General features: G+C 41.8%; 1 protein-coding gene across 1 annotated transcript in view; it reads left to right on the top strand.

Moving 5' to 3' along the window:
* The window catches only part of LOC126254566 (proclotting enzyme), a 176,727-nt gene that overhangs the window by 116,756 nt on the left and 33,020 nt on the right, over positions 1-26,951 (top strand). The window contains exon 6 of the mRNA XM_049955326.1: positions 13,840-13,950. Within this exon, the coding sequence (XP_049811283.1) occupies positions 13,840-13,950 (111 nt within the window). The remainder of the gene's footprint in view (positions 1-13,839; positions 13,951-26,951) is intronic.

The following is a 26,951-nucleotide window of genomic DNA, read 5'->3' as shown; positions in this document are numbered from 1 at the left end:
TTCGCGATAAACAATCATCGCCGTACACTTGTTGTAACATTACAAACGTTTCACTTGCAGATTTTCCTAGTTTGGAACAAAATTTGATGTTAACACGCTGTTCTTTCTGTACACTCAACATTTTCCGACGCACAGACAAAACGTCAACTACTTAAAACAGACGCCACGGGCAGACTGAGTGCAGGAGGCAGATGAAACTCGAGCAGTAGGCGGAGCGAGAGTCACGTGACAGGCCACGCGACTTTCGGCCTTATTGCATTCGTTTTATTGTTTCACCAGTACTAGTCCGGTTTTTTTCTAGCCACACCTCGTAGAGGAATTTGACATGAAAAGGAGCAGTCAGAAAGCCTGGACACTCCTTAAACGTCTCAACAATGACCCGACTTTCTCTCCAGGACATGCTCTCGTCACAGCCGACCAAATAGCCCACCAGTTTCTCAAGAATGGGAAACCCGACACCAAAATCAGGAAGTCGGAGACCAAAATAGACAGGATTGAACACCAAGAAAATTCAACTCTGCCCACCCCTCTCACAATGGCAGATCTGGACAAAGCCAGATTAAACACTTTGGTCCCAACGTTAAACAATGGCTACTGAAACTGTTTAACAATTGCATGGAAACAGGTCAGATTCCCACAATCTGGAGGAAGGCTAAAGTTATTGCCATTTTAAAACCAGGCAAAAATGCTGATGACCCCAGAAATTTCCGACCCGTATCACTTCTCTGCCATATCTTTAAAATCTTTGAAAGAATACTCCAGGATCGTCTCTCCAGTGCCATAGAACCCTACCTAATCCCCCAACAAGCAGGTTTCCGCCCAGGGAAAAGCACTACATCTCAGGTAATTAACCTCACGCAGCTGATTGAAGACGGCTATGAGAACCGGAAAATAACCGGTGTCGCCTTTATAGACTTGACAGCCGCATATGACACCGTCAACTTACGTCTGCTAATGAAGAAGCTGTATGCCATTACCAGGGACTTTAAATTCACATCCACAGTTAGAAGTCTGTTAGAGAACCGTAGGTTCTCTGTGGAATTCCAAGGGATGCATAGTAGTTGGCGGGCCCAGAAAAATGGTCTCCCTCAGGGCAGCGTACTGGCACCCTTACTTTTTAACATATACACCAACGATCAACCACTGCCAGCTGGTACGGAAAACTATATCTACGCCGATGACCGTGCTATGGCCGTACAGGGTGACTCCTTTGAGGATGTTGAGACAAAGCTCACGGATGCGCTAGACATGCTCTGTCAGTACTACGCCGACAATCAACTCAAGCCGAACCCTAGCAAAACACAAGTTTGCGCCTTCCATCTCCGTAACAAGCAGGCATTCCGTAAGCTGCGTGTCTTCTGGAAGGACACACTCCTCGAACACTGCGTTAACCCCAAATACCTAGGAGTAACCCTAGACAGGGCTCTGACGTATAAACAGCACTGTATTAACACCAAAATGAAGGTGAGCGGCAGAAATAATATTCTTCGGAAAATAACGAACTCCTCCTGGGGCGCAAAGCCAGAGGTAGTGAGGACCACAGCACTAGCAGTTTGCTTCCCAGCAGGCGAATATGCAAGCAGTGTCTGGTACAACTCTACCCACGCTAAACAGGTCGACATTGCTCTGAACGAGACCTGCAGGCTCGTCACTGGATGTCTGAAACCGACGCCAACAGACAAGCTCTACCATCTTGCTGGGATTGCACCTCCTGCAGTGCGAAGAGAAGAGGCAGCCTATAGTGAAAGAGCGAGGGCTGAGATGGCAGAGAGCCACCCCCTCCACAAAACTCAGCCAGCCACCAAACGCTTGAAATCTAGACGCAGTTTTCTCAGAGCAACCGAAGATTTTAGCGACCAACCTGGTTCAAATGGCTCTGAGCACTATGGGACTCAACTGCTGTGGTTATCAGTCCCCTAGAACTTAGAACTACTTAAACCTAACTAACCTAAGGACATCACACACATCCATGCCCGAGGCAGGATTCGAACCTGCGACCGTAGCAGTCGCACGGTTCCGGACTGCGCGCCTAGAACCGCGAGACCACCGCGGCCGGCGACCAACCTGGATCTAGGGTGGAGAGATGGAAGCGGTCGGGAGAAGGGCACTGGATGGAACCAAAGGAAGAATTGGCACCAGGTTACGATGAGGACTGGATGGTCTGGAGATCACTAAACAGGCGACGCACCAACACTGCACGGTCAAGAGATAACCTTCTGAAGTGGGGATATTCTACTACATCTAATCTCTGCGACTGTGGAGTGGTGCAGACGACCCAGCACATGTATAACTGCCCTGAATGTCCTTCACACTGCACTTTAGAGGATCTGATGTTGGCAACCCCAAATGCTGTCGACGTAGCCCGCTTATGGGCCAAATGCCTATAACATTTTGTTTCTGTGCGCACATATTTGTATATATATTTATATATATTTTCATATGCCTGTAATTAATTTTTTTCTGTGTGCTATTCATTTTTTATATTCCTGTATCCATGGTGCTTCTGACACGAATAAAAAAAAAACCATTGAATTACAGACCCATATAACTGACCTCAGCATATACTATACTCGAACATTATGAATCACCTTGAAGAAAATGACTTATTGATACATAACCAACACGGATTCAGAAAATATCTTTCTTGTGCACCGTAGCTAGATTTTTATTCCCATGAAGTAACGAGTGCTGACGACAAGGGATCTCAGATCGATTCCATATTCCTAGATTTCCAGGAGGCTTTTGATACCGTTCCTCACAAGCGATTATTAATCAAATTGCGTGCATATGGAGTATCGTCTCAGTTGTGTGACTGGACTCGTGATTTCCTCTCAGAGAGGTCACAGTTCGTAGTGATAGGCGGTAAATCATCGAGTAGAACAGAAGTGATATCTGGCGTTCTGCAAGGTAGTGTCATAGGCCCTCTGCTGTTCCTGATTTACATAAATGATCTAGGTGATAATCTGAGCAGCTCCCTTAGATTGTTTGCAGATGACGCTGTAATTTACCGTCTAGTAAAATCACCAGACGATCAGTTCCAATTACAAAAGATCTAGAGAGGATTTCTGTATGGTGCGAAAAGTGACAATTGTCACTAAACAAACAAAAGTGCGAGGTCATCCACATGGGTATTAAAAGAAATCCGATAATTTTGGGTAGACGATATATCCCACAAATTTAAGGGCTGTCAATTCGACTAAATACCTAGGAATTAAAATTACGAGCAACTTAAATTGGAAAGACCACATAGATAATTTTGTGGGGAAGGCGAAACAAAGACTGCGCGTTGTTGGTAGAACACTTAGAAGATGCGACTAACTCACTAAAGAGACAGCCTACATTACACTTGTCCGTCCTCTGCTGGAATATTGTAGACCGGTATGGGATCCTTACCAGGTAGGATTGACGGAGGACATCGAAAAAGTGCAAAGAAGCGCAACTCGTTTCGTGTTGTCACGCAATATTGGTGCGTGTGTCACTGATATGATAGGCAAGTTGGGGTCGCAGTCATTGAAAGAAAGGCGGTTTTCTTTGCGGCGAGATCTATTTCCGAAATTTCAATCACCAACTTTCTCTTCCGACTGCGAAAACATGTTGTTGACACCCACCCACGTAGGGAGAAATGATCTTCATAATAAAATAAGAGAAATCAGAGCTCGAACGGAAAGATTTAGGTGTTCCTTTTTCCCATGCGCCATTCGAGAGTGGAATGGTAGAGAAGTTCAAAATGGCTCTGAGCACTATCGGACTTAACATCTGTTGCCATCAATCCCCTAGAACTTAGAACTACTTAAACCTAACTAACCTAAGGACATCACACACATCCATGCCCGAGGCAGGATTCGAACCTGGGACCGTAGCAGTCGCGCGGGTCCGGACTGAGCGCCGAGAACCGCGAGACCACCGCGGCCGGCGGTAGAGAAGTAGTATGAAAATGGTTCGATGAACCATCTGCCAGGCACTTGAGTGTGAATTGCAGAATAACTATGTGCATGTAGATATAGATGTTATAAATACATATGGGTCACATATAAACAAACATTCTCTTTCCGTCATCTACTCAAAAGTTTCTCTAAGGAATTAAAAGAGAAAAGTTTTGATTTGTTTCGTAATTTTTTAATCGATGGTCACCTTCACGGGTGAGCATACGACCTGGTTGAAAGGTAAGAGAAAGAAAGTCGTAAATTGTTGCATCGCCGTTACTTCCTCATGCAGGGTGAACGCTCATAAAACTAACGAACTGCAGGGACGCATTCCTGACTGGAAATGGAGGAAAAAAGATGCTATGAAATGGACGGTGTGCGTGCAGCGACAACATATCGTCCGGAACAAAATACAGACCTGTATCGCATCCACGCCACAACAGATGTTCAAAGACCTTCGTGGGCTGCAATACGCACTTTCGGGCCGTGGGCTGCAATACGCACTTTCGGGCCTCTTTCCGGATAACGTCGCAGGCGTCGTGAATACGCCGTTGAATTGTCCGCACATCAGGAACTGGTTCAGCGTACCCCAACGTTGATAATTCTTGCAATCTTTGCAGGTGCCAGGGATGGGAGCGCTTGGCACGCAGATATACTTAATCGTACTTTGGCTTACACCGTGTTGGCGGGCCACATGCCTGGAACTAGTACAAGGATTCGCCTCAATATCCTGTAGAACAGGGTCCTCCAAATCTGGTGTACGCACAGTCCGCCGCCTGCTTGCACGTTCGTCTGTCTGAAAGGATCCCAGATCATAGCGAGGTGGCGCAGAGGTTAGCACACTGGACTCGCATTCGGCAGGACGACGGTTCAATCCCGCGTCCGGCCATCCTTATTTAGGTTTTTCGTGATTTCCCTAAATCGCTTCAGGCAAATGCTGGGATGGTTCCTTTGACAGGGCACGGCCGACTTCCTTCCCCATCCTTCCCTAATCCGATGAGAACTATGACCTCGTTGTTTGGTCTCTTCCCCCAAATCAACCCAACCCTCATAGGGACGCCTAGAAAGGACTTGACATGTTGTGTCATGTGGTTGGTTTTTGTGAGGGTACTTGTTTTGGTATAGTCGTGCTGCCTTTCGACCGTTTCCATCTGCTTGGGCGTACACAGATACCATCTCAATTTGTTCCAGATATGAATACCGGACCAATCTGCTGCTTACATTACGCTGCGTCGATCACACAGGCTGTAAGACACAAGGAACACACGGCACGTGGTCAGAGGCGTTATCTACTCTACATTTCCGGAACCATGTTCGTAGGACCTATTTTCCTCCACTTCCAGTCAGGAATCCGTCCCCGCAGTTTGTCGGTATTATTAATGTTCACCCTGTATATGTTTACAATGTCAGTGTTACAACCGGCAGAAGGTAAGAACCTTCTGCTTCTATTAGGAAAAGAGATCCCTGAATTATTAGGCACACTCACACTAAAACATAAACTTCATCAGTTTCAACACCAGCCCCTTTCATTATGTACCACTGTCCTGTTAGAGGCGCCATGTCACTGAGTGCGCGGCCCCTCCCGCCGGAGGTTCGAGTCCTCCCTCGGGCATGTGTGTGTGTGTGAGTTGTTCTTAGCATAAGTTAGATTTAGTTTAAGTAATGTGTAAGTCTATGGACCGATGACCTCAGCAGTTTGGTCCCTTAGGAATTCACACACATTTGAACATTTTTGAACAACTGTCCTGCTTTTTGATGTCTTCTTCTCAGCTTAGCTGACCTGAGATATAAAATATATGTGCATCATGGACAAGCAATTGAGATCTTTGTTTGTTGTTGTTGTTGTGGTCTTCAGTCCTGAGACTGGTTTGATGCTACTCTATCCTATGCAAGCTTCTTCATCTCCCAGTACCTACTGCAACCAACATCTTTCTGAATCTGCTTGGGATCTTTGTATAAATATGCTAAAAAGAAAATATATAATCTCTCTGCCTCAATATCTTTCTAGATAATTTTAACATGATTTGGCAAGAACAGGTTGTAAATATTCGAACACCGGTCTTTGGATTATCGCACATGAGCCTCGTTTATTCGTTAAGTAATATCCGATTATAAGATTCTTGAAGATCTGGAAAATGTCCAGTTACAAGTGCCACAGCCTCTTCTTTGGACTTAAAACGTTTTCCACCTACAAATCACGAAGTTTTCCCATTCCCGAAGCACTTCTCATCCTGATGAAAGATGCTTCTGTCTCGAGCGAGATCCCTTCTCAAGTTTTGTCTTAGTTCAGAATAGCACCCGACTTTTATTGGTCTCATCTTAGTAAGATAATCAATAAGAAGTCTTTTTGTATCCCAAGAAACACTAATAATACAGCCGGCCGTGGTGGCCGAGCGGTACTAGGCGCTACAGTCTGGAACCGCGCGACCGCTACGGTCGCAGGTTCGAATCCTGCCTCGGGCATGGATGTGTGTGATATCCTTAGGTTGGTTAGGTTTAAGTAGTTCTAATTTCTAGGGGACTGATGACCTTAGAAGTTAAGTCCCATAGTGCTCAGAGCCATTTTTTGAACTAATAATACATCTTCCGACAGATGAAATCGTCTCTTCCATCCTTGGTACAGGCTCACTTGCTTCGAACACACTTGGAATTACTGTTTCATATTTGGCGTGAAGTGGTGTACTGAAGTCTCACTCATACTAACAAACAAGCGTGTAAACCCAGCTGCAGTCTCTGTGATCCATTTGAAACACAGCACAGAAATCCGTTATCATATTTGCTTCTTGTCAGTAAGAAATGCGGGACCTATATTGTGCGAGGCTTTCTCATTCTGTGTGTAAATTATACCGTACTTCGTCTTCTTAAACGCCTTTGGAATCAGATATTTCGTACATGTTTAACAGGCGAGAGCTCAGTTGCATAATCGCCGGCGGGAGGGGCCGCTCAACCCGTGACATGGCGCCTCTAACCGCGCGGCCACACTGCGCTGCAGAAAAGGCACGCGATCTATCTGAGTTTGACCAAGGGCAGATTATGGTGGCCCAGAGGCTCAACACGAATATTAGGGAAACTGCTCGAGTTGTCGGGTATTCGAGAATTACTGTGATGAGTGTCTTCAACACGTGGCGATATCAAGGTGACTCTACGCCCAGATATCGTGGGCGGCCGCCCCCTCATTACAGATGTCGGACGTTGTAAGCTGGACAGACAGGTAAAATAGGATAGGCAGCGAACTGTGTTGGAACTAACATCAGACTTTAATGCTAGGCAGAGTACAAGTGTGTGTGAATACACAGTACACCGAACACTCCCAACAATGGGCCTCCGCAGCCGACGATCCATGGATGTGTCAATGTTAACACAACGACAGCGGCAACTACAACTGAAATGGGCACGTGACCATCCGCACTGGACGTTGGCGCAGTGGCAAACCGTTGCATGGTCTGATGAATCCCGATACCTTCTTCATCACTGCTGATTGGAGGACGCGAAGCCGTCGTCTTTCAGGGGAACAGTTCCTTGACACTTGTACTTCGAGACGGAGACAAGCTAGCGGCTGCTCCATTATGCTCTGGGGAACATTCATGTGGGAATCCGTGGGTCCAGTGTAGCTCGTGCAAGACACCATGACGGCCAAGGAGTATCGTGCACTGGTTGCAGACCACGTACACCTCTTCATTACGATCATGTTTTCCGACTGCAGTGACATTTTTCAACAAGATAATGTGCCATGTCACAAGGCCAGGAGTACAATATAGTGTTCGAGGAACGCAGTGGCGAGTTTCAATTGATGTGCTGGCCCCCAAACTCACCAGATCTGAACCCGACCGAACACATCTGGGATGTGATTGCACGTGGTGTCGGAGCTCATCGTCCACCTTCCCGAAATGTACCGAAATCAGGTGACTTGTGTGTAAAGATGTGGTGCCAACTCCCTCCAGCGACCTACCAAGACCTTATTGCTTTCGTGCCATGACGTGTCGCCGCTGCTATCCGTGCCAAAGGTGGACATACCGGCTATTATGTAGGTTGTCATAATGTTCTGGCTGATCAGTGAGTGTCCCTTATGTGGCTCACCTTCAATGGAGGCATCACTAAGTTTTAATTCAGCCGCCTACTTCATACATTGAAAGTGAAGGAAACTGCTCAGCATAAAAGTTCACCAGCTATTCGCGAATTTTCGTTGTCGATGAACTGTCCAAAATGACGCAGGTTGTGACAGCTCGCTACAACAATAGATTGCTTTGAACCAAACGCGTACAACGCGACAACCTTACGAAGCCGTACAAACAAAACTCTTCCGGAGATCAAGTCGGCACTCGACGCACCTTATTCAGTAGCACGTACCAACGTTACAAGAACAAAATTTAACTGATGTGAGTTAGACGCTTGTGTCTTGCCCTAATTTTTCATTACCTACTCTGGGTTCACTGTAAGTGAGAGACACTCTCTTCTTCTTGTCAGACGAGACAAAAAAGTATGTCACATCATATTTATTTGGTTATACGGGGTGAAATAATGATTTCTTGTTACTTTTCAAAGCGCTTCGGAGTCGGATATTTACACGTACTGGTAATCAAAAGGAGATTCCTACGCTGGATAAAACTGGCGCCTGGCACAATTACAGCATCCAGCTGAACAACCTGAAATGCTCACTGAGCGCACTCGATTATTTAAGGTGTAAGGCGATGATTTATTTATTTTTCCTTACAAATGATTACATATGTATCTTGAAGTTTTCCCGGCGTATTGATTGGTCCATCATATTTCGGGCTTGCAGCCGGATCACGTTGACATCTGGGCACGATATTTCGGCTAACAAACATGCAGCCATCTTCAGGTGAGTACGAGACTCAGTCTCGTACTCACCTGAAGATGGCTGCATGTTTGTTAGCCGAAATATCGTGCCCAGATGTCAACGTGATCCGGCTGCAAGCCCGAAATATGATGGACCAAATGATTACATACGTGAAGATCAAGTCTGGTATCACGCACCTCCATACTCGACAGCTCCTATGCACTGCTCACTTGATGTCGTGCTACCTAAAGTTACCTTGTCAAGACAGTTTAACATTTTACAGAATATAATAATGTTAAAACCTTCGGTTTTGTTGGATCACACATCGAGTGTCAGATCGGAGAATCACTGTCTCCTTATACGATCCCTGGCACATCTCGGCAGATTTCTATTTCCTATGAATATTGTTAAGTGGATTGATGTGCTTCTGTTCGTTTCTTTATGTTATTCAATTTATTTATCGATGAACACTTTTACGGGACATTATTGGGACATTATTACAGTCTTTCGCCTGTTCTGTAAGTGTGGCTTACTAGGAATGCTTACAGAATCCTTCGTCTCGTATGATCCCTCCTCGTATCCTTGATCCTAAGCCGTACTTTCACTTACTTTTGTAGGGTCGTGCATTTTTTCCTCTCGCCGTTCTCCTTGCGACGTCCACTGGGTTCCATCTTTTAAATTTCTATGTCTCTTTGCTAGATACAATTTTAAGTCGTGTGATGTCACCTTTAAACTTACCTTGTGCGAGGTTTCGTTTGTATTTAAGTTACCTCGTTGTGATCTTCAGCTCGGAGTGGTCTGCGAACGCCCGACTTTTTAAATATTCTTCTTCTTTGTAGAATAACTTATTTTTCCGAAGATAAACAAGAAGAATTCTGGGTGGAAAGTTTGACTTACTGTCTGTGGGTCCACTTCGATTGTGCTGGAACATTGAAGAAAGATTATACTCGTGATTTCTGAAAAAGAAAAGAGCCAAGTTGCCTTACTAAGCTCCAAAACTGTAGACTTGTTGTCAGTTGCAGTACAAAAAATGTATTATCTAAGTATATTACATTTTTTTGCCAAACGTAGTTTGTTTTCTATATTTTCAGCCCCCAGTTCCGTATTAACATACTATTTCATGTTACCGCTCATTTGATACTTCTTCATTTCATTTCTTTTCCCCAAGAATACTCTTTGTAAACTACTTGTTCACAAGGTGTAACATATCACAGTAAGTTACAGTCTCTGTTCGCTTCTGTTTTGGTCATTTTAATCATTCTAATAGTTAATTGTGCTCAAAACTGTAACTGGTATTCTATAATACCAGAATTGCCTATGTATGAGCTGTTTTAACAGCAGTAACTTTCATTTTCTAGACATAATTTGTATCTTTGTCCTGTTTTCTATCAGTACTGTAGAGTTTCCAGTCACGACTAGAAGTACATCGTCTGCATACGAAAGACTGATACGTTTAGGCCGCTGTCATTTTCTTTTCTTTTTATGGTTGGGGTCTTTGCCTAGATCCCAAAATATGGGGCCGAAACTAAAGCAATTTGTAGGTCCTTTCGTTATTGCTTGCTTTAATTTTTGTACAGAGCAGTTGGTTTTGCAAGGACGCTGCTGTGAGAACAATGAAGAACATCTCATGTTATCGAGCACTCCTTCGACGGCTACCATTTTCCCACAGCATACGCATCTACTGTATATTTTACAATGCTCAATGTTGGATTAATGGCATCTGCCAGCAATATCCCTCTCCGAAACCCAAACTGGTTTCCATTGAGTCCCTTCAGTTATCTTGCCTCTGTTAGTCTCTTGGAGAGCAAGCTTTAGTCCCCTTTGGTTAAGTTACTTAACAAGCAAATGTGCCAGGAGGATTTAATCAGTATGGGATACTTGTCATTCCCTTTTTGAAGAGTGACCAGATGTGCTAGTTTTTATGACTTTGGGGATCTCCTTTGCAACAGACACTCGTTAAGCCGACTTATCAAGTAAGGCGCAATCTTGTTCTCCAGTGCTTGATGCATTGATCCTTTTGCCCAGTCTAGTTCAGGAGCCTTTATTTTCTCTAACATGTAGCCACTCTTACTTCCTCCTGAGAGTAGAGCATTACTGAAGTATGTGCGCCACGATCCACGTCCACTTCTGACAATCTGCTCTGTGTAAGTGATCGCATAGAGAGAAACTGAAAAATATTTATGTCACGTCATTTTCCGCGCGTTTCAGAAAGATCAACGAAATCAGTTCCTCCTTAAGAGCGACAACTTTAAAGTGCGTTTGCAGACACCAGAGTTTTTCTAGTTTGTGAGTGTTCGCCCCTTCATCACGAGTAGTGTTGGGACTGGGACAAGCTATATGCTTCAACAGTGTTACCAACTATTAATATTCTGCATTAAAAACTTGTATAAATAGTGATTTAGAATTTTAACTTCACAACCAGCACTTTCTGAGGTGAAAATAACGCCTTTTGGCGTCCAGCTTCTCTCCCGCCGGGGATGAACCATCTCCGCACGTAAACTGTGAGGCTACCTGCAACTTGTTCTATGCAGTTCGATGTCTTTTTCGAGAAGAAACAGAGTAAGGGCTAACGTCCCGTCGTTGGAAATGGAGCTCAGCCTCGAGATGGACGAAATCAGCCATAGCATTGTTCAACAGATACGCCTGACTCTCACCTGAAGTAACTTAAGCAAACCTCAGGCTATCTACATCTCAGTGAAAGGATGGATATTTGACTGCTCCTCTTCAAGAATTCAAATCTACCGTGCTAGCCTCTGCGCCATCTAGCTGAATTTAGTGTTTCAGCTACCCCAGTGATGCATTCAAAAAAATTATGGATTGATGTGCTTATTAAGTGACCAGAAACTGTATGAAAACTACCTATAACTACCTGTGGAATTTTAACTTTTCCAATTTTGTTGACTGTAAAATTCGACACAGAAAATTTTGTCTTGTCGACACCACAATCAAATCCAAATCCGCAGGCAAGGTCGCGAATAAAGTACAACACTTAGCACTTAATGCTCGTTTAGCACTGATACCAATGCACAGACAGAGCACAGCTGAACTACTCGATGGAGTGCGTTGCTATTTACACAAACATCGAATATTCCAGAATACAGCTGTTTATACAAACATAGAATAGTCCAGAATATACACCAGTACACACATAAAATATATCGAGAACAGAAACGGTAAATACTAAATAATAGATAACTGCTGGCGACCCACAACACGCCGGCCAGCGACACTAACCACTAAGCCACAGGTCAGGCTCCTCTCCTGTAGATGACCAGCGAAGTTCTCATGGGAGCCGACTACAGCACCCTGGATGTGGGTACTGTCAGTGGTCGTCCGTATGACAGCGCTGGCGGATTCTTGCACTCTGGTCGTGCAGTCACATCCTGTTCATTATGACGACCAACGACTGTAGCCCCTCCTGTCGAAGCTTCACAACCGTCGAGTGGGTCTGTCGTTTCCTTGAGCCTCCCATCGTCGATCTGCGCCTCGGGACAGTAGTAGGACTTTATACGAAGGATATGGACGATATCTGTGTCTTCTTTATGGATATCTAGTTACGTGATCTACCCATCTAATCATCAGCATTATTCGGTAGCTTCTACTCTCTTCTTGTCTAAGCTGTTTATAGTCCATGTTTTGCTTCCATACACGGCTACACTCCATACAAATACTTTCATAAAAGATTTCCTGACGCTTAAGTCTATACTCGATGTTTACAAATTTCTCTTCTTCAGAAACGCTTTCCTTCCCATTGCCAGTCTACATTTTATATCCTCTCTACTTCGACCATCGTCAGTTATTTTGCTCCCCAAATAGCAAAACTCCTTTACTACTTTAAGTGTCTCATTTCCCAATCTAATACCCTCAGCATCACCCGACTTAACCAGACTACATTCCATTATCCTCGTTTTGCTTTTGTTGATGTTCATCTTATATCCTCCTTTCAAGACGCTGTCCATTCCGTTCAGCTGCTCTTCTAAGTCCTTTACTGTCTCCGAGAGAATTACCATCTCATCGGCCAACCTCAGAAGTTTTTATTTCTTCTTCATGGATTTTAATTCCTACTTCTAATTTTTCTTTTGTTTCCTTTGGTGCTTGCTCGATATACAGATTGAATAATATCGGGATAGGCTACAACCCTGTCTCACTCCCTTCGCAACCACTGCTTCCCTTTCATGCCCCTCGGCTCTTATAACTGCCATCTTGTTTCTGTGAAAATTGCTCCCTCTATTGTACGCCTGCCACCTTGAGAATTTGAAAGAGAGTATTCCACTCAACATTGTCAAAAGCTTTCTCTAAGTCTACAAATGCTACAAACGATTAGACAGATTAGAATAAAAAAAATGTACAACACTGATTTTGCCATATGAAATAAGAAGAAAAAGTATGAGCATCTTTGTATTTTGGAAACTGCGAAATAATACATGGGTAGCGTTATTTATATACAAAAATTATTTGTATCGAAATATTACTTAACTAACATTATAAGAATTTATGTGCAACATCCGCAGCACAGAACTGTAACGTTTGCGTCAGTAAAAAAACTGATAAGTCAGAAGAAGATAACAGAAACATTTGTACGTCAAAAAGAGCTTTCCACAGATTCCAAATTGCGTCTCCACACTAGATAGTTGTAATTTTCCGTCGTCCGCCTTGACGTCGTGATGCAGATCAGCGTATCATCACTACGTGTTACGTGCTGAAAATCATACAATATGTTTCAGCAACAGTTTCATTTCAAGGCTATATCGTGTACGTGTAACATTACCTAAGCGCAGTGATGCTTTCGTTTTACAGTATTAGTTTATTCCGAGTTCGGTGAAAGCTGTGGTAAATGTAATGAACGATACTATTTTAGCTCCATGAACGAGGCAAGCACCACACCTCTGCAGGAAGTTATGAGTGGCTATGTGAAGATAATCTGTCTAAAAGATCAACCTTACTCCTCTCTACAGACTTCTCAATTTCACCTTGACGTCCGACGAAAAATCACGATAATCAAATGTTGTTTTTCTTTTAATTTCCTCTTTTCCAGTACATAGTTTAGTAGTTAATTACATAAAGTGCAAGAGCCGCTTGCAAAGCGCTATGATATGACCATGTTTTTGTATGTCGCAGGTTCAGCCCATCGCAGCTAACTGTTCTGATGGGAGACATTGACTTGAAACGTCAGGACGAGCCTTCGCAGCCAGAGCAGTACAAAGTGGTCCAGGTTAAAGCCCATCCCAAGTACGTACGCATGATCCTAAGTTTAACAACAATATTGTCACACACTGTCTAACAACTTAAGTAACCATTAGTCTGCTTCGATAGCATAATGTTGTTTAGAAATACTACGTTCTAAAGTTAATGCTATTTATTTATTGTATTATTAATGCTTACGGCTAATTTTCTTCGGTTGCTAGTTCAGTGCTGTTTGTCTTATGGATAAGAATAACTCATTTGCCTCGTGATCCTGAATTTCATGTTGCTTAAACGAACATGTTTCAAATAATTGTTTTATGAATGTTCAGTGATGTACAAAGGAAATTTTTTTTTTTTTTTTTTTTTTTTTTTGAGTCTCTCTGTCTATATATGTAGTGTTTCATAGCAGGAAAGTTATTTCACATGGAGAGCCATAGAGCAAAAAATAAAATATGCTCTACTATCAAAACAACGGCAACATAAGAACGTTTCCATTGATACGCAATTTACAGTAAAATAAAGTAATAGGTAACGAAAAGAAGATGAACTCACACACACACACACGCGCGCACGCCAGCGCGCGCGCGCGCTTGCACGCACGCACGCACACACACACACACACACACACACACACACACACACACACACATCTACCACACCGCCTCATCTCAGACATAACATCCCCACTTCAGTGCAATCCTGAATGAATCATACGTCCCATGATGCCGTCGATAGCCTTTCACCAAGGGGAAGTGCAGTCCAAAGTAAAGTGGTATAGTGGACACGCTCACACAAGAAAGCCATACGATTTTCAGTACCGAAGGTGTGACAGAAAAGTCAGTGTGTGTATGTACGAAATAGGAAAGGTAACTTAAAAGTAAATACTTTAGCTATAAGGATGTCCCAGGAGGAAAGGTCATTATTCAGGGATATTACGGGACCATTCGAAGCAAAAAGCCTGGTAACCGATGGCTCTAAAACGCATACCTTATCAGCAATGAGCAATTGTTCAGTAGAAGAGATAAGTTTCACAGTAGCGAAGATGAGGAAGTCCTCATAGCTCTTGAGGTATGCACTTTAGAGCCCATGTATTCTGGACCACTAGCAATGGACAGTCAGATCATGAAACAAAAATATTTAAACTAAAAGGAATTATCGCAGATACATAACTGCAGGAAGTAAACATAAGATTTAGAAATATCCAGACGTTTACTCGCAATCTCTTATGAATACTTAGCAAGAAATCAACAGAAGATCTGAACACAAATGTAATAAATTTCTACAAACCATCATCACTTTCTTTGAGAGCTGCTTCCTGTATTTTGAGGAAGCCATTGACAGCCTTCTGATTGATTTGATAGTATTTGCTACGAATTCCTTTTGTGTCAACTTCTTCATCTCAGAGTAGCATTTTCACTCTACGTCCTCAATTATTTGTTGAATCTATTCCAATTTCTGTCTCCCATTACAATTTTTACCCTCTATAGCTTCCTCTAGCACCTTGGAAATTATTCCATGATATCGTAAGGTATGTCCTATCATCAGATTAGATTAGATTTACTTTCATTCTAATTGATCCGTAGTGAGGAGGTCCTCCAAGATGTAGAACATGTCAGAAAAACAATAATACATGACAAATATTTACAACTCAAACAAATAAGCTAATGTACCATTCCACATGCCCCAAGTGGAATGATCGTCATTTTTTTAACGCACACTATATGAAAGAATAATTTTACAAACACTAATGCACTGAATTTAAAATGAAAAGGTTTTTTATTTATAAGGTAATAAACATGTAAGAAAACTTGTGTTCCTGAATAATGCACACCTTTTTGTAGAAGAGTAAGTGACTTCAAATCCTCATGAAGATTATTCTTATTTCTAGTACTGATTCCATGAATTGAGCTGTTGGTTTGAAAAAGTGATATATTTTTAATGACAAATTTCATTAAGGAATAAATATATTGGGAAGCAGTAGTTAGCATTCCTAGTTTCCTAAACAGGCTTCTGCAGGATGTTCTTGAGTTCACACCACCTATAACTCTTACTGCACTTTTTGTGCCCGGTAAACTTTAGCTTGGCTTGATGAATTACCCCAAAAAATAATCCCATATGACAGTAAGGAATGAAAGTAAGAATAGTATGCCAGCTTTTTCATCTGGTCCTTCTTCTTCTCAGTGTTCCTTTCTTCGCCGTTTCTGCGTGGAACCTCCTCACTCCTTATCACTCCACGTAGTTTTCAACATTCTTCTATACCATCACACTTCAAACCCTTCGATTCTCTTCTTTCCCGATTTTCCTACAGTCCATGATTCGCTATCATAGAAGCTGTGCTTCAAGCGTACGTTGTCAGAAACCTCTTCCTTAAATTAAAGCATATGTTGGATACTCGTAGACTTGTTATCATTGATATCCTTTCACCCTAAACTTTAGCCCCGCGCTTGAACCATTCTTTTATTTCCATCAGTGCTTCTTCGATGTATAGATTGAACATCAGGAAAGAGAGTCTGCATCCTTCTCTCTCACCCTTTTTAATCCGAACACTTCGTTCTTAGTCTTTGATTCGTATTGTTCCCTCTTGGTTCTTGTACGCTATATATACTAGCCATCTTTCTCTATAGCTTACTCCTATTTTTGTCAGAATTTCTTAAATCTTGCGCCATTTTACATTTTCAAACGCTTTCTCTAGGTTAACAAAGCTTATGAACATCCCTTGAATTTTCTCAAGTCTTGCTTCATTTTCTAAGCACACCTTCAGAACCACCAAACTGATCGACATCTAACAGATCCTAAGTTTTCTTTATCAGTCTTCTATATATTACTCCTGTCAACTGCTTCTATGGATGAAATGTTAAGCTGATTGTGCGACAGTTCTCAGGATTATCTGCCCTTTCCATTTTTTGAAATGTGTGAATGATATTTTCCCGAAAGTCTGATGGTATATCTCCAGTCTCACAGATTCTACACACAATGTGTATGAATAGTCGTTGGGTTGTCACTTTCCCCAATGATTTTAGAAATTCCGAGGGAACGTTATTGTCCATATTTAAACAAGTCTTCCAAAGCTCTGTCAAACTCTCACTCTATTATTGATTCTCCGCGTTTTCCATGTCGACTCACAGCTCTTTTTCCCTCAGGTCATCAGACGAGTCCTTCCCCTCGTGGCTGTCTTCAGTGCACTCTTTCCACCTCTCCTGCATCTTATCTGTGTTTATCTGTGGAATTCGCATTGCATTCTTAGCGCTGCCGCCCTTGCTTTTAATGTCACCGAAGTTTGTTTTGACTTTTGTGTATAATGCAGCAGTGCTTCTGACTTCGATTTATTTTTCGATTTCTTTACATTTTTCTTGCATCAGTTTCGCTTTGGCTTTTCTACACTTCCCAATTGTTTCATACCTAAGTGATTTATATTGCTGTGTTCCAGTCTTCCTGTGAACATTTTTATACGCCCTTCCTTCGTCGATCAGTTCAAATACGTCTCTTAGCCAAGGTTTCTTCGTCGTTACCCTATTATACCCCTGGCTGCCAGACTCCTGTGATTGCCTGTCTTATAAATGTACATTTCTCTTCAGATGAACTCCATAGTGTGATATACATTATTGCAAAATCTACAGCCTTAGAAAATTTCAGACGCATCTCGTCATTCTTCGGTACTTCAGTATTCTATTTCTTTTCGCATTGATACTTTAGGACGATTCTCATAAACTTCAATGTACTCTTGAGTATTAAAAAATTGTGATCTGAGTCTAATGTGCTCCAGGAGGTGATTTCGGAATCTCTTTCTGACCTTGATGTAATCTAGCTGGAATTACCCCGTGTTTCCAGACCTTCTCCTCTTTCGATTTTTGAGCAACGTAATTGCTATTGTTAGCTGAAATGTAGTGCAGAAATCAGTTAACCTTGCTCCTCTCTAATTCTAGCTATCGATTCCGTATTCTCCTGTAACACCATCTTCTAGCCCCTCTCCTACTACCACGTTCCACTCCCCCATGATTACTAGATTATCATCTCTCTTTACTTGCATGTTTATCCGGTCAATATCCTTACATCTTTTTTTCTACATCTTCATGTTAAGCTTGTTACGTCGTCATGTATACCTAAACTATCATGTTCATAATAACTCTGTTCTATTTATGACCGAGTCCTACTCCCATTATACCATTCTCTGATGGTGTTGATGATACTCTATATTCATCTGACAAGAAATCATTGTCTTCGTCCATTTCACTTCAATGACCCTCACTATATCTTAATTCTTCTTCTTCCTAGCCTTTTCCCATGTCTGTTTGAGGTTGGCGTGGTGCTTTGGTTTTGGTAATGTTACTGGAAGTGGGTGGCCTGATGCCCTTCACGACACCACCTCACTTCCCGTGGGACGGAATTTATGTGCGCCATCTGTTGTGTCTAGATTAAAACTCATTTTCAAGTTTGAGAACGTTTTGTAAATGTTTGCGTAGCATGTATCTGAGGTGGGATGTGGGTATCAGCTCGGTATTTACGTAGCTGAATGTGGGAAACGGTCTAAGAACCATATCCAGGCTGGCCAGGACAACGGCCCCTATCCTTAATCTGCCAGGTGGTTTTGATCCAGAGCTGGTGCGTCTCTCAGTGTCCCAGTAGGAGACACTTAACACGCTCCGTTACCCGGACAGGTCCCCACTACATCTAGAATGAACCTTTGCTTCCCCTTTCCAGATTTTCTAGCTTCCCTACCGCGTTCAAACTTCTGACATTCCACACTCCGACAAGTAGAATGTTACCCTTTGGTTGGTTGGTCCACCTTTTTGTCATGGTTACCTATGGCCTGGCAGTCTCCTCCCGGAGATCTGAATGGAGGACTAGCCTTGGATGTTTTGTCAACAGAGAGGTCCTCATGACACATGCCGCATGTCCTGTGGATAAGATTTGTGTGTCTTTAATGCAGTGGCTTACACTATCTCCTTCATCCTAATGCCGTTGACCACTGTTGATTCTTCCACCATTTAGTGACAGTTTCCCACCTCAAGCGCTGGAGGTTGCGCTGTACTCTGTGCGTCTTTCCGCCCTCTTTAACAAGACTTTTGGCAGAATGGGGATGGCTCCTTAAGCTGGAAGTCTTCGTCCACCTTATAAGCAGTGGCCGGGATCAAATCTGGTATCCACGATGTTTTGATTACTAGTCAAAGACGATACCCTCAGACCACAAATCTCAATCATAAAATTGAAAATAGAAAATCAGTACCAACAGACAACCACTTTACTTAAGTAATGTCATTAGAGTGCCATGTAAGAGGAAGGGGAGCTCTATAATTATACTATGTACAGTCACAGTTCTCATAAAATATTATGGCAGACAATACAGCTACTGAAAGCGTCATTGGATATTCTAAAACAATGCATTACTCCAAGAAAATTGGCAACTTTCAAAACAAAATTCAACTTGTATGGTCAGTGTGAACGAAGTGTCAGTGCAGACCATGTGTTTCAATAAGTTAGATCACATCTGCTGGAGAGTTGTGCGAAATATTCGATGACCACTTCCTGTCAATAACAGGCCATACCAAAGTGTTACTGATGCAGGAGAGTACACAGAACATAGAAAAATACAAGCGAATCTATTTTCGGATAGGATCCGTCTTGAGCAGACACAATTTTATCTTCTTTTTACACAGGCATGTATAGCTGATGTTACTGTATCATCAATGGATTTTTTTATATTCTTCCCAGGAAATAACAGGAAAATTGCTCTTTACTATCTGTAGATTTAGAAATTTTCAGTTTTTAAGAAAAGTATTCACAAATTTGTAGACAGACAATTGTTTACATATACCATGTTACTGTGGTTTTATGTGTTTTGGGTTGTAGCTATTTTTCTTTCACAGTTTATCGTCGGCAGCCATACAGAACTTAATGTAGAAAGTTATTCACATCGAAAATTAACGACTGGTAGTGTTGTGGTCAATATTATTTTATTCTCTGTGGAAGACTGCGTGTGTGTGTGTGTGTGGGTGGGGGGGTTGGAGGGGGAGGGGGGTATTGTTTATGAGTCGTCTGACAGTTCTCTGAGGGCAGAGAACGGAGTTCAGTTGCAGAGAGCTGTGTAATCATTTATTGTTTCTTTTCCTTCAACTACGGATTTCTGTATTTGATATTTTCTTCAGTTATTAGTTCTTGTGGGAGACTGTTGTTGCATTTGAGAACTTTTAGGTCGCCGTTGATGTCTTTTGGTCTTTGGTCCGTATCCCTAAGGCGTTCAGCGAATCAAGAATGATAGACGTTTTTTTTAGTGCTCTTTTGTGTTCTGCGTACCTAATACTGAAATTTCTGCTTTCTCTCCAATATAAATTGAAATACAATTCTGATACGTCAGTTAATGAATACCAGGTATATTGTGTTTGTTGTGCTGCTATTAGTGTTTTTACTTTTTGCTGTATTGAGTTACTGCTCATGGTCTTTTCTCACATGAATACTGCAAACTATGGGTGAAGGGCAACACGCTGATCCCATATTTTTAGATTTCCGAAAAACATTTGACGCGGTACCCTACTGCAAACTGTTAACTAAGGTATTTACAGACGGAATAGGCACCCAGCTATGTTACTGGCTCGAAGACTTCTCAAGTAGTAGAACCCAGTATGTTGTCCTCGACGGTGAGTGTTCATTGGAGACAGGACAGCCCCAGGGACGTGTGATAGGACCGTTGATATTTTCTTCATACATAAATTATCAGGCAGATAGGGTGGGCAGCAATCTGGGGTTGTTCGCTGATGATGTTGTGGTGTACAAGGATGTGTCAAAGATAAGTGACTGTACGTTGATACAAGATGACCTAGAAAAAATTTCTAATTGGTATGATGAATGGCAGTTGGCTCTTAATGCAGAAAAATGTAAGTTAATGCGAATGAGTAGGAGAAACAAACCTGTAATGTTCGGATACAGCTTAGCAGTGTCCTGATTGACACAGTCATGTCGTTTAAAAATCAGGGCGTAAAGTTGCGAAGCGATATGAAATGGAACAAGCATGTGAGGATTGTAGTAGGGAAAGCAAATAGTCGACTTCAGTTTACTGGGAGAATTTTAGGAAAGCGTGTTTCATCTGTAAAGGAGACCGCGTATAGGACGCTAGGACGCTAGTGCGGCCTTCTCTTGAGTACTTCTCGAGTGTCTTGGTTCAGCACCAGGTTGGATTCAAGGAAGACGTCGAAGCAATTCAGAAGTGAGCTGCCAGATTTGTTACCGGTAGGTTCGATCAGCATGCAAGTGTTACGGATATGCTTCAGGAGCTCAAGTGGGAATCTCTGGAGGGAAGAAGACATTCATTTTGTAGAACACCACTGAGAAAGTTTAGAGAACCGGCATTTCGAGCTGACTGTAGGACGATCCTACTGCCGCCAACATACATTTCGCTTAGGGACTACAAAGATAGGATAAGAGAAATTAGGAGTCATATGGAGGCGTATAGACACTCGTTTCTCCCTCGCTCTGTCTGCGAGTGGAACGACTAGTTGTGGTACAGGGTATGCGGAGTATGTACGCAGGTGTAGATGTAGATTTTTTCTGTAGGCTTTTCAATCCTTGTTTTAGTGAGTATGCTGTGACATTGTATCATTTGTTTGTTGTTGTGAGCACCTTTCCTTTATGTGTGCATTTTCTGTGTTGTGTATATTTATGTTCTGTCTCTCTGTATTTGTGTGTCAGCGATGATTCTTTTTTGTTTACTTTTTGTTTTTGTGTTTTGGGTGTCTCTTTCATTTTGTTTTAATTTTTTGATTAAGTTTGTGTATAATGTTCGTATCAAATTCATTCTCCACAGCTGTTTGTTTGATTATCTGTAATTCATTTCTCCAGTTGTCTTCACTGAGTGGATTTTTATACAGTCTGTGCATCAGGTATCGGAAACCGGTATGTTTTGTGTGTGACTGAGTGGTTTGAGTTTGTGCATGGATGTGTGGATGGACTGTGTTTATCATTGCGTGGCAGTTGGATGGAACTGGGCGTTTGACTTAGAAGATGTGATCTACGTAGCGATACTGACATACTGCTCTATTGTTTGTGTCTTTCTATAATTTCAAATATTTTGTACTCAGCGTGATTAAGGAAGATGTTGGGTAGAAGCCCGTGAGTAGAAGTGGTTGTCAAATGGGAATTAGGTTTGCTCTGTGACTAATTCCAGAATTGTTTGATATTTCTTAAATGTGTGATTTGGGAGTGTCTTTCCATTGTTCTAATTGCTGTTTGATCATGTTGAATGTTAAATCTCATAGTGATCAGAGCCATTTGATGATGTTGATGATTTCTGTGGTGGGCTTAGTTACGTATTGACATTAGTTACGTTTTGACAGTTTCATCTTTAGTATCAGCTCTTCGGTGTTGTGTATGCTTCTGTTTGTGTATACATAATGTTTCTGTAAGTATGTGTGTATTTCTCAAGCTAGGAGCTACTTAGGTGCACCACTGAAATTTACAATTGGGCTTATTGGTATATCCTTTTAATGGGGTTTTGATAGGCTGTTAAGTGTGGGTGTCTCATTTCTGTTTTGTGAACCCGTATGAGATGTTTTTTGAAAGTATCTGTGTATATTTCTAGTATCTTTGTGTTAAGGCATTGGTTAGCTTTAGTACGTTGTCTTCTGGAAATTTTAGGGTTCTGTTTTTGGATTCCTTCTTTTTGTTACCACAATGCTGCCCTTGCCTTTTTTGTGACAAGAGCCTCATTGTTGCTAATTTTATTCATTTTTCTTCTGGATTTTTTCTTTAATTTTTCCTTACAGAATATACTTTTGTTTTCTTTCATTACACATCTAATTTTTTCTGCAATTGGCTCCCTTATCAGACATGCACTGAGGTTTGAGTTACTCTTCCTTTCTTGTTGTTTCATTATGTTAGTAGCCAGTGGACTCCTAACCTACATCTTCTTTAGTCACATGTTTGAAACAATAGCAAGACCTACACAATACAGGATAGTACATTGGCATCCCTCTGTAGTTGGCATCATATGCCTTTTAGATGGAAAATCCAGTCACGTCAGACTACACAATGGCATAAAGGCAGTCCATCCAAAAACAAAATTTACTGTAAAAACACAAAATAACAAAGAATTAAATTTCCTTGTCCCCACAAGACAAAGGCACAACAACCATCATCAATTTTCCATTTTCAGGAAATTAATCCCCACCAGTAAAAAGCGCAAACCACACAATCAGCCACAAACAGCCTGGTATACAAAACGTGTTGTACAGACTGAATAAAACTCCGTTCGATGAAGAAAACTACAAACATGAACTACAGATAATCAAACAAATAGTTGTGGAGAAAGTATATGGCACAAATATTACAGACAAACTGAATCAAAAAATAAAAACATATATGACTGGGACACCTAGCACATAAAAACAAACAGATCATCATTAAAGTACAAACACAGGCACACATAATATAAACACACAGAAAATCCACAGAAACACACATGAACAAGAAGCACCCACATAAAATCTAATAACTGAGGAAAATTGCCAAACACAGAAAGCCATAGCTGAAAGGAAAAAAATGATCAACGAATACACATCTCTCTCTATTGTATCTCTGCCTTCAGAGAAATGTCAGACAACTCAAACTCGAAAAAATACACACGCGCGCGCCCACACACACACACACACACACACACACACACACACACACACACACACACGATCTTCCACACAGAATAAAATAATGTTAGTTATAACATTCCTAGTCAAATTTTCGATGTAAATAACTTTCTGCACTAAGTTTTGTGTGGTTGCAGATGATGAAGTGTAACAGAAAATGGCTATAACGCAAAATACAGAAAACCACTGTGTGTTGGAACAAGGTAAATGTAAAAAAAAATTCTGTTTGCTAATTTGTGAATACCTTTCTTAAAAACTGAAAGTTTCTGTACGTTCAGATAGTTAAGAGCAGTGTTGTTTAATACAAAGAAAATAAAAAAATTCCTTGATGATGCTTAAGCTTCAGCGAAACACACTTGGGTAAAAAAAATTGATCAAGGGGCATGCTATCCAGAAACAAATTTTCAAAATTGTTCTTCCGAGAGAATTGTGCCAAATGTAGCTACAGGAAACAACAAGGATTGAAATTGAATCAGTTATAAAGTAAATGAGAGTAAACATTTATATTCCTTTGATGAAATAAGCAGATTTGTGAAGACCAGTGACCCAGACGTTAATGTTGTACTCAGTCACCTTCGCAGTTTGTATTAGATGCAGTCATATTCCAGATGGATTAAACTACTCGTTAGCAAAAAATCTTTTTATAAAACGGAAAAAAGGAATAGTGTGGACAACTACAAACTAATTTCATTACTTGCAATGTTTTCGAAAGGTTTTTGAGAAGCGCATATATTTGTGTGTGTGTGTGTGTGTGTGTGTGTGTGTGTGTGTGTGTGTGTGGTTAATTGATAACTCAAGGACAGTAGCTGTCTTCTTTTATGTAGCAAAGACAATTTGTTAAGTGTACTATGCTATAATTTTACATAACTTAGGGCATTACAAGAACTGTTGGAAAAGCTCACCAGTGATTCATTTCACATGAAGTAGAACATAATTTACGAGTAAATTTCTAACAGAACAGCATGTCACGCTGGACGTTATCCTGTTTGTGGTGGAAGTAACGTTAAGAGACGATTACGTCTTCAAAGATTCGTTCAGTAGAACTCAATCACAGCACACGATTCAATTTCAGGTAACTGTACCACACTGGTTTGATCCCAGCCACTTTATTCATAAGCTATGTCTCTTCGTCAACATGCCATTTGGGACCATCGTCATTGGTTTTGTAGATAAAGGAAGTTTGACAGCATAGGGGGATGGGACGTAATACGACATTCCTGAGTACGGGGATGTCTAACATCGATAACCAAAATTTTAGACAAAAACACAGTTCGATAGTAGAGATGTTCCTCAAAACTGAGCTAGGCGAAGGAGCATGAAGAGGAAACGTGGCTGAATTTTAGTAGAATAATTAACAAAGCACCGAATACACGTGTACCTAGTAGAACAGTTCATGATGAGAGAGGCCTTCCTTCGTATAGAGTCTATATAACGAAAAAGCGACCATTGTGCAAGACATATAAAACAACCTGTAGGGAAATAGATACATAAATGCATAATGAAACGCATTTGGCTGTCAAGAAGGTAGCAAAATCTTATCGACGGACGTCCCAAAAAACGCAAAGAAATTCAGATCATATGTAAAGGCTCTCCTTGGCACTAGAGATAGTGTCCGGGCACTTATAGATGACACAGGAAATCAAATTGAGGGTATCGAAGCAAAGGCAGAAACGATGGGCTACGTTTTAAAATGCAACTTTACAAAGAAAAATACAGGAGTATTGCCATAGCATAATTCTCGTATCACTGAAAAACTGAGTGATATGGATATAACGTAAGTGGCGTTAAGGAACAACTGAATTCTCTAAATTTCAAAAAAGCTTAATGGCTCAATGGAATCTCTGTCAGACTCTATAAAACTTGAAGTTGACTTTTTGACTCTCTTTTAACCATCAGATCCCCTGAAAAAAAACTGTGATGAATAGGCGGAGACAGTAAAAATCACACCAGACGACAAGATTCTAAATGTTTAAGGAGACCAAACAGCTAAAGTCGTCATTCTCCGATGTTACCGTCTGGAACGATAGTCAAAATCGAGTATACTGGGTGCAAAGTGTTCATCCTGACCCAAAATATCCTTGTGAGTCAGCGCCCGTGCGATTGTGGCAGTTAGGAGGTGGATGCTTCCCACGAAAGATGGTAGTTTTGCTACCGGTTAGTATATCCATGCTATGAGTAATATTACGAGGGCTATTTTATTTTTAAAACTGCAATCGGTTACGAAATATAAACCACAGTGAAATATGATGAAGCTTTACGCCAATGAGTTGCACAGTGTTCCTAGAGCGCACGTCGGTGGCGTTACTTCGCACTTTTCCGTTCCGAACGCACAGTGAGCAAATAAAGATGTCTGAAGAACAGAGTCCTCCGCCAAGTGTGAAGCGGATGCTGTCATACGCTGAGGGTTTCCGCCTGACTCCATTAATCCCAAATAACGTAACTATCATTCGTGACAGCAAACTGCGGCAGTATTGCAGGAACTCGCAGCAGATTTAACAACGTCCTGCAACGTTTTCTTGTGAGTGTTTGAACACGCAGCATACAGCTCGGACATGGCTCCCTCGGATTTTCATCTCTTTGCTCAGACGAACCGCTGGCTATGACGGCAGCATTCTAGCACAAACAACGAGCCGCAGATCGGCCTAGAGAAATACGGAAAGCGCAGGCGGCTGCCTTCTATGACATGGGTATGGTTGGGTTGGGTTGTTTGGAGGAGGAACCAGACAGCGAGGTCATCGGTCTCATCGGATTAGGGAAGGACGGGGAAGGAAGTCGGCCGTGCCCTTTCAAAGAACGATCCCGGCATTTGCATGGAACGATTTAGGGAAATCACGGAAAACCTAGATCAGGATGGCCGGAAGCGGGATTGAACCGTCGTCTTCCCGAATTCTAGTTCAGTGTGCTAGCCACTGCGCCACCTCGCTCGGTCCGTGGGTATAGGGAAGTTGCTGCAACGCAACGACAAACGCCTATGCCGGAGCGACAACTGCGTAAAGAATTAGGTGTAATGTGTAGCTCAATGTTGCAAATAAAACATTTTTGACTTTGACTGGAGTTTTCTTTTCACGGCCGATCAGAGCTTGAAAGAAACGTAGTCCTCTTATGATCCCATTTAGTGCAAGAACTATAATCTGCGGTATTAATCTGTTTTTAGCAGGACCAGTATCCTATACACGTATCAACGATGGTGAAGGAGTGGTTTGCAGAATAGAACTAGATTTATCTTCACAAATGCCCTTATCATAAAACATATTCAAAACCGTTGAAACGCGAAGGAGACCATGACTCCATACCATGAACCACCGATGATCTTTGGAACGTCACCCTTGCGTTGGAGGAGGTGGCCGAAAATGAGAGGCTTATTACCCATTTTCCATCCCTTGTAGAATGATGATGATAATGAAAGTTGCAGGCCTT

Source organism: Schistocerca nitens, chromosome 1 (genome assembly GCF_023898315.1).
Source record: "Schistocerca nitens isolate TAMUIC-IGC-003100 chromosome 1, iqSchNite1.1, whole genome shotgun sequence".
Classification (NCBI taxonomy): Eukaryota; Metazoa; Arthropoda; class Insecta; order Orthoptera; family Acrididae; genus Schistocerca; species Schistocerca nitens.
The sequence above is the reverse complement of the archived record's forward strand: the minus strand, read 5'-3'. Positions and strand labels throughout refer to the sequence as shown.